We start from the raw sequence: 10,000 nt of genomic DNA, 5'->3' as shown, positions 1-10,000 counted from the left end.
GGCTTCCTGCTCAAGGTTCTCACAGAGTAGGATCAATTGATACAATGTACCGGGCACAGCGATTTCCCTCTCAGATGGGAACATGACGCCATCCAAGGCTAATGCTTTTACAACACTTACTACATTGGTACCTAACAGCGCTAGGACACTGCTGGTTATACTCTGTATCTGGCACAACAAGTAACAACACGTCAAAACTAGCACGAGACTAAAATGGTTGACTATGTATATTCAATGTAGCCTATATAATTCAGCAGTGAGTCCATTAGCTACTTTTACCACTAACCGTAAGGAATTAAGTCCCTGTAACGGAGGGTTATCTGTTAGACTAATGTAAAATGAGACAGATATTGTGGAAATCATTGAACCAATGTCATTAGGCCATAAGACAGGCATCAGTTTTGCTACATGCAGAGACCGCTACTTTTGACCTTTGTCCGTATGACGTTTGTATCCTTTGCCACGACCTCAACGTCTATATCCTGATTTTGATCTATGATCATCTCTATTTGATCAGGCTTTACCAAGTTTGGAGATTTTTTTTCTCGTGCTTTAACTTTGTGTGCATCTCATTACTAAGATAGGCAGCGCACTGTTGGTCAACCTCACAATTGACAGCGTGACTTTGACCCTACCTACCTACCAGCTTCGTCGTACTAGGACAGAGAAATGTCCTCAACAATACGCAAGAGCTCATCAAAGTTCATTAATGACTTGTCTGACTCTTAAGCCCATCTGATCGCAGTCATGTCCAGAACTTATGCCTGAGCATATTATTCCTGGAGGACGGCTGGAGTCAATGGCGGTCTGTAACAGGGATTCTAATCTGCAACCAAACTCGGCAACAGACTCGACATATCTTTGCAACGAGTTGACAGACTGACACCTATATTTCCGAACAATGTATCCAGCTTATGGAATTTATCTGTAATTGTAGGTCTCTCTCCCAGAGAGGTAAGTGTAACAGAGCGCAGGATTAATTAAATTTAAGACACTTGCTCTGCTAGGGATCGAACCCGGGACCTCTGGCTTACTAGTCTTATGCTCAGCCGATTGAGCTAAAGAATAGATCTCTCTCGCCGAGCGGTATATTGCGGCTAGTACTTACAGGGTTTTAAATTTACTGATAACACCTGACGAATGAGTTCGGTAACAACAATTGACGTACAAAGCAAGAACCTTCCAAACAACGAGAATATCTGTGAGGCCATGTCTGTGTGTTAGACGATACCACAAAAGGAACTTCGTTACGGTCTAGGGGCTTGCTCGTTTATGCGGACAAACCGGCTTGTCAGTTTTTAATTGTAATATTTCAAACATATATCTTGACGGGCCTGCAAATATTAATACAGCCTTTGGAAGTCTTTGTCAAGGCTCGTCTGAAAACAATATAAAATCACAATGTCCGTCTTTCTTTCATAAACGAACAACACGTATTCTGGGAGAGAGAAAAACCCATAGATGTCATCAATTCTCTCCCGTGTATCTTGGTTTTCAAATACAGAAGTGACATACCTTTCTTTAACTGTATTTTATTGAATTTTTTTTCTTTATCTTTTTCCGGGTGAAAACCTTCTGGAATTTTAGTCATGATGAAGCTTGTACTAAAAAATAAAAAAAAACACATGAATTGAGTTTTATTTCGTTTTTATTGAAAAAAGCATTGATGGAAATCTTTGAAATTGGCTAAAGCTCTCTCATTTTCTGCCTCATGATAGGGGATGTGGTATCTGTCTGAAAAATAAAAAAAAGTTGAGGATAGAATGTTTTGACTTTTAGCATTTTATAATTATAATAAAAAATAGTGTATCTATACAAATCCTTCACCTGAGGGTGGTTCCCTGTTATCAAGGATACACATCTCAGTTCAAAATAATCATTGTGAATTGATGTCTTCATAGGTTTGATCATTTAAAGGTGTTGTTTTGTTGCTAGAAATAAAAATACTACCATGGTAAAATGCTTTCACTTTCTATTCCCGGAACTTTCTAGACTGTGACGTCACAGCCATAACTGTCAAGAGTATTACAGAGGTTATTTTTGTGAATCACAATAGATTTAAGTAGTTTTTATTGTAAAATGGAATCATGTTAGTTCAAAATAATCATTCTGAATTGATGTATTCATCTCAACAGTGAAATAAAGGTGTTGTTTTGTTGCCAGAAATAAAAATACTACCATAGTAAAATGGTTTCACTTTCTATTCCCGGAACTTTCTAGACTGTGACGTTACAGCCATAACTGTCTTGAGTTGTACGGAGGTCATTTTTTTCATGATTTTGTCATTAATTGTCATTTTTTGTCATGATTTTGTCATTATTTTTCTGAGAGGACAGACATTAATCGATTACAGTTGTCTTGGAGATTATGTGATGAACACCAAACAAACATCGGAACCAATCCAATAGAATTCCAATTGAAAAAAATAAAATAAAATTAATGCTTTGTTTTTTTTCCCTATTATTATATTCACAAACGTATATACAAACAATGATTTCTTAATAACTAAACAATCAATATTTTTATAAGTTATAGATTTCAATACATACAGTAACTACACAAAACCTACAATTAATAACAATGTATACTCATTACTATTATAACAAGTAACGTTCAAGATGATGAACGAAATCATCTACAACGTAAGTATTGGTATGCCATTCTGATTAAAGATATTCGGTGATGTCATTCATAGTCATTCGTATCATTCATTTATCGGTGAACCAAGTAAAAGATACAATGTTAACCACACACTAGAGAGTTCAAATGCTGCACTGCAATGGGATTATCAATCCATGTTTTTACACTGCTGGTTTAAGAAATTGATAAAATCTAATTGAAAGGCAGACAATCATAAGGATCATAATATTCTCCACGTTTTTCTTCATCTATATACATAGCAATCCAATGTTGCCCTTGTTTATTATCTGGGTCAGTATTACAAACCATGAGACTAGGAACACTTAAAGGACATGAAGGTAATGTATTTCTAGCATACACTCCTGCAAAATGAGGAGAAAACGGCTTGTAGGATCAGTTCTATTTCTGAAGTATTCATCATGCACTATAATCAAAAATAATTTGCCTGTTACGATCTATTTCTATGATGTTTTCAAAGTCAGCATACACCACAATGTTGATGGTATTGGGTAGGGCTGTCCCGAAATGCATTTCCAAAGACAAGTTTCCCTTTTTCATAAGATGAAATATGCCCACTTCTGAAAGGTCAGGTGTCAGATCGAATCGAAACAGGATAAAACCAGTGCCATATTCATCCTTTGAGATGTTATTACCCTCGTCACGAGACGTTTTGCCAGTAGTGTTAAACAGACCCATATAGCTTCTTACGCAATGTTTCTGAGTGAAATTTGGCTGCAAAGGCTTGGTGAGGACTTGTTTGCCATCCACGTTCAGGACAACAAAATTAACATCAAAATCTTTAAAATGAAAAGGATTCTTGGTGATGAGTTCACTATAGGCATCACTGTCTACACATCCAATGACCAATCTCTTAGGCATTTGTCCTTTACAAAATTGTGATTTCCTCTTGGAACAGAAAATACTTTCATTACAATTCTTCTGATTGGGTATTTGGCAGGTGATATTTCCAAAGCTTTTGTATGGGCTAGTCTCACTGATTTAGAATTTTTCTCGCGTTTAGATAGACGTCCTTGATGACAATTTTGAATTCTTTGTCTTGCATTATTGACAAGATATCTTTCCTGAGCAAATAGGTCAGAATTGATTCTTCATATCATTATCGCAGATCTATTGGTTGCTGTTGACAATTTCCTATGTAGCCAGGATTATCGTTTCCTGCAGTGTCCATTTGCGCAGCTGTGTCCTTATACCACATTCCACTGGTCAACTGAGATTCTTTGGCTGCAGAACCATAGCTGAGTAGGGTTTCCAGGTAAGCTCTGAATGAATACATATTGTTGGGTGATGAGACTAGTTTTTCTTTGAGACAAACGCTGACATCTCCAAAGAGAGAATGTAACCAAAGATTAACAGGTGCAACGTTTTCATCGGTTTGGTTGTTATCATTATTGAGGATCTGTGCTTTCACGTAGAGGGAAGTATTTGCTAGATTCAAATAATCATCTCCAGCTCCTGATACGTCAAAGACATAAGGGCCACCATCATTGACAGATGTGACCATTCCAATTTGATGCCAGTATCCATCTTCCACACTGGTTTGAGTGGGTGGTGTATGAAATAAATCGAATTCTGACTAGACACATTGACAGGAGTTCTGATGAACTAAAGACATCTTTCAATGCCACTCTGTATAAACTACACAAATATTACACATACACATACATATATGCCTTTTTTGTGTGTGTGGTGTGTGTGTGTGTGTGTGTGTGTGGGGGGGGGGGGGGGGGGGGGGGGGGGGGGGTAATCATGCATCAAAAATATCTTTTGCTCTATGCTGATTGGATGATTCTTTTCTTTTCTTTTACTTTTTCTCCTCCTTCCAGCTTAAGCTGATCTCTATCAAATATGTTTCTATCACTTTGGTGAGCAGCTTTCATATTGATTGCTTTTCTTAAGTTTGAACCTAATAATAATTTCTTGTATAGACCTTTTAGTTCTGATAAATTGAACCTAGAGAATGCCTCTCAAAATGTAGGGTGACGACAACTTTCCTCTCTCAAATGGAATTGGTTTACCTGTATCGTCTCTCAACATTATTTCTATTTCTTGACATTGACGTTGTTGTAATGGTACATAATGAATTGGTTGGAATTCATTACTGATGCCATGTCCTGAAATATCTTCAATTGGAACTATTATGACCAATGGAACTCTGGAATCACTCACCATCTGTGGTTAAACCAAAGGACAGTAGACATAAATGGAATAAAAACCTTGACGAACGTCAGCCATGCTCCTGCCAGTGTTTTTTCCTTCAGAAACCGTGAAGACTTAAATCCTAACAATTTCGTCAGCATAGGACAGAGATTTAAAAGTGTAAAGGTTCTGAGGAGTTACGGCACTACTGTATTAGTTCCGACTCCTGAGACCAGTGTATCCTCGTATAGTGATTTTCAAGCTCGTCAACTCTGTGGTTCTGTCTCGAAATTTACAGCTGGCTACAGATCAATGGAATGACAACACAGTTTATAAAGTTCAACATTTTATTATATGAAGATTAGAAGTGATGAAACATGATGACTGAATATATACACAATGCTCACGTAACCTAACTGTGTGTCCGGTCCATATCTCGTATGAAAAATATCCACCCCTGTCCCTCCCTGGGGATAAATGTACCCAAAAATACAACGACTAAAACATGCCTACAACGGGAAAAGACCACCCGAAATAACAACGGAATTACTGACTATATCATGCCTATAATTGAGAGAAAAATACCACCCAACCCGGGATAATTTAGAGGTTTAAGTCCGAAATCTACTGCATACCTGACTCTGTGAAGGAGAAAGACGAGCCGGCCAGCTACATGTAAGCCTCTGCCAGACTGTCGTATAATACTAAAATCCCCAGCTACAGTTGAGTGTAGACTAAAGGTTACACCCAAGTGCACTCCGAGTGCACTCCGTTTGGACTTGGAGTGCACTCCGTTTGGACTCCAGGTAAACTTGGAGTGCACTCCAAGTGGACTCCGAGTCTACCTGGAGTCCTATAAGACACCATGTCTGCCCCGGGTCTATAATCAGACTATATCATATATAAATATTAATACTTTGATGCTTTTAATATAATTTATTATAAATAAATAGATTTTTACAAATTACTTTTGTTCTGTTCATATTACTATTTACATTTGTTTAGTCTACTAGATCTAGGAATATTTATTTTATTGTTAATACATGGTAATAATGCCTACATGTTAAATCTATATTTATTAAGATAAAATACAGTTATACAATTTATGCTATAATCAGGTTTTATGAAAGTTAATTGCTTATTATTTCATATTTTATTAAAATGTAATTAAACTGTAGTTCATTTTATTAAGGAAGTAAAAAATTATTTCAATTAGAATATTTATTTCTGTACACATATCATGACTTTAAAGGAAGTTTAGATAATGTATCTATATTATGTTATTGATTATTCAAAATATTCAAAGTTTATAGTATTTAATGACTGATGTGGGGTTTTTTTTATAAGACATTCTCTACATGAAAGGAAAATATAACTACAGATATGTACTCAGTTCAGGCAAGTAATTATAAAATAAACATAATCAATATAGTTTATATAGGTTTATATTTTTAAATGTATTGTTAAAAAGTATACATTTACAACTGTAAATATTTACGAGCATTACCTGGTTAAAATAATGTTCTGACATAATGTACACACAAGTATGAAGTTCTGTACTACCCATAATAAATGACAGTATCTGTTATAATTGCTATTATTATTGGCCATGCATGACTGACTCTGGCCTGACACACCTGAGAACTGTGCCAGGTGAGTTTTAGTAGCCAGCTACAGGTACTGTCCTGGGTTCACAGAAATACCTATGTCCATATTTGTTGTTGTATGGCTTCAAATGATGAAGCTGTGCAAAGCTGGGTGTGTAGCCTCAGGCCATCAGAACAGTAAGATTATCTCCTGACCTGAACAGCGGAAGGAAAGGATTGTATAGCTCTCCATCTGAGAGGCCTTAATCAGACCAAAACTATAAACGAAATACCAATATAATTAAGGTGGAAATGTCAAAATATGCTGTAAAACCATTAACAAACTGGTAAACAGGTTTTAGAAGACCAACTTTATTGAAATGAAGTTATTCTATACCGAAATTAGAAAGTAAAAATAAGCTGTTTCTTATAACATTGTAACCTGTCTAAACTGTAAGTCATTGAGACTAAACGTATTGGCCGGTTTATGCAGGTGTCCGGTATGTAGAGGTGAAATGTTGAATGATACAAGTTCAGAAAAAAATAATGTAAATCAAATTAAGAAATGACACAGTTCTTATCTTGTTATATTAAAAAATATAAAGGCATTGTTTTAAAAAAAATATTTGTAAAGAAAGAGATTAAAGTAAAAAAAATCAGTATAATTCCCAATGGTATAATAAATGTAAATTCACCATTTCACAAAACCAACCTATAGCCGTATACCCGTAATTAGTACACATTGTTCTCGTCCAGGAAATGGGATCATAACAGGAAACAGGAAACTGCCTGAGGTACAATTTGCCCCATGGCAGTTGGACACTGGCAACCTATGTACCATTTACCTGTAAAACTTACCTGTTGGAACTATATTGTACATCGTTTTCTATTCCTATGCAGTCAATATCTATCATCGATGTGTCACTCATACATGTAACAGATACAGGTCATGAATGTACAATGATTGTTCAAGACAATTATAAAATCATAAAGTTAAATGTTTAAACTTTAAAAAAAAATTCATAAGGTAAGCTGCAGTTAGTGTATGGAATGTTTGATAAGTATTTACTTACAACTCAAACATGGAAATCATATTAATCTATGGTGATTTACATTATAATTGACTTCTAATACTCTATACATACTTACATTATAATATTAAAGACACAAAGTAATAGTACCAGTTTGAAATAAAATATCTTTTGTTATGTTTGGTATAGGTCAGCCTGAGTTTCCTCTAGCCCTGACACCATACCAGACATGGTGTCAGGGCCAGAGGGAAATCAGGCTAGGTAAAGGTAAGGTGTGATGACCAGTTTCCATCTAACAATTAAGGGGGTCTTTATCAAGTTAGATGGCTGTGTGTACACCTGTCCTGATCTTCACACCTTATGTATAAGGTAAACTTGGAGGAAGGGGTCATTATTGGGGTCAGTGTACAAGTCTGTCTTTTCTCCACACCCCTGTAATCACGCTTGATATACAAGTAAATATTGATTCTGGAAGTGGGGAGTGGGGATGGGGGGTGGGGGTGGGGGGGGGGGGGGGGGGGGGGGGGGGGGGGGGGGGGGGGGGGGGGGTGTGATTGTATCTTACATAACAGTTAAAATAACTCCATGTATGACCTGGATTTAATTAGGCAAGTATAACAAAACAAAACAAAAAACCAGTTGGTTTACCAAATGGAAATGTAAGTCTGATGTTAAACTCTAAACAAAACTAGACTTTGGATCCAGAATATGCTATCAAGGTGATAAAAAAAACAAGATTTCTTTTGTATTGTATGTTAAGTAATATATATACTGTTGGAAGTAATGTATTTGAAATATTAAAAACAGTAGTACTTTGAGTACAAGATAGTTCCAGTACACATTCAGACTCTACATTTTGAGAGACCACAAACAACTTGCCAAATACATTTCTGCTTATTCCCAATTTCTATTCATTTATGGCGTGGCTTGTTAAAATTCTTCAAATCAAAGGAATGCTGTCATATATTTTTCAACAAAGTGCCATATCTATTCAGTCACTTATACAGGGTTTTCTAATAAAAAAAATCAATTATATTAAATGAACCAACGAAATTATATGGTACATGTATATACAAAGATAAAACAGTAACACATAACTTATTGTTACATGTTTTAGGAGTCTTAATTGTATATGAGTATACATCTATATATAAACATTATGTGTATATGTACTTGGTTACAGGTACATGTGATACATGTGGACCAGGGTAGAATTGGGGCCTGATAGGACTCCAGGTAAACTTGGAGTGCACTCGGAGTGCACTCGGAGTGCACTCCAAGTTTACCTGGAGTCCAAACGGAGTGCACTCCAAGTCCAAACGGAGTGCACTCCAAGTCCAAACGGAGTGCACTCCAAGTGCACTTTGTGTAACCTTTAGTCTACACTCAACTGTATATAGCTAAATTTAATTGTATGCCTCGAAATACACGTGCAGTTTGTCCCAAGACTATAGATAGACCGATACCTGAGCGTAGAGTAATGTACAGGTAAAGTGATTATAAATAAACACATACCGCGAACATTAGCCAATCAGAAACGTCGACAATACCACCGGAAAGGAATTCCCCAAAGGGAATACCCGAGTTAAAATAGTATATTATATCTGGAATACCCCGTATAAACAATATGGACCGACGATCACAACAACACATGGTGTCCAAGGCTCGGTTATAACCGGAACAAGGACGTTAAGCCCCATCAATCAATCAATCAATCACAACAACACGCGCTCTGATTTACAGGATGTAAATATGGTACTATATACAACAGGTAAGTGTTCAAAACCCAAATCTTTTACAAAAGTAAGCCAGTCGATATTGTCAAAGATACCCTCTGATCAATGTTATAAGTAGAAATCCTGACTATATCTCAATGTGATACCATCAAATATATTACACTCTTGGGAGTTGTTCTGTTCAATAGTTTTATTTACATTCAAGACAAAGACCTGTAAGTTATCTGCCCTTAGCACGGGCTCGGTGAAAGCTCGGTAAACACGGCGAGTTCATTGATCGTCGGCGCGGTTACAAAAATGTCAAAATTTGACATCAAGTCACATTAGATATATGTTGAAATTTATATTTTTAGAATCAGCTATATTTACTTGTTGTTTGTATCTAGTAATATTTCTCAATAATAGCATGTATCGGAAATAATTAGCAAAAAACATGAATAGTCACGCTTGATTGCGGGCTACACAAATTCTCCCCCTAAAAAATGAAAATCGTCGATTTAGGACGTTAAAATACATTTTAAGAAAATCCACTTACACGGATTGATTTAAAACCTGAAATCAAATCTTTGAAAAATCACTTTAATCCATTCAGTAATGAAGGAGAAAAACGGAAATATCCAAAGCTCGGGTCTTCGGCTCGGGCTCGGCTCGGGATACACAAATTCTCTACCACCAGAAAGCTCAGTGCGCAGGCGCAGTGAAAGTAAAGAGAGAAAGTCGTGCCGCTCGTCGAGTGTCGTGTCCACGCTCATCAAACAGATGAAGCGTGCATGTCCGAGGTCAGAGTTAACATCACAATACAATACATGAGTACAACTCGTAACAGGTAACAAGTACGGATATAACACCA

At 36.5% G+C, this 10,000-nt stretch overlaps 1 protein-coding gene across 1 annotated transcript; it reads right to left on the bottom strand.

Annotated features, from left to right (window-relative positions):
• Nucleotides 1-3,057: 3,057 nt before the first annotated feature.
• On the bottom strand, nucleotides 3,058-3,519 carry LOC117343415 (uncharacterized protein F54H12.2-like). The gene has a single exon (XM_033905757.1). The coding sequence runs from the start codon at nucleotides 3,517-3,519 to the stop codon at nucleotides 3,058-3,060; it is 462 nt and encodes a 153-aa protein (XP_033761648.1).
• Between the last annotated feature and the right edge of the window lie 6,481 nt (nucleotides 3,520-10,000).

This window comes from Pecten maximus, chromosome 15, assembly GCF_902652985.1.
Source record: "Pecten maximus chromosome 15, xPecMax1.1, whole genome shotgun sequence".
In the NCBI taxonomy this organism is placed as follows: Eukaryota; Metazoa; Mollusca; class Bivalvia; order Pectinida; family Pectinidae; genus Pecten; species Pecten maximus.
Note: the sequence above shows the minus strand (reverse complement) of the source record. Positions and strands in the feature narration are given on the sequence as shown.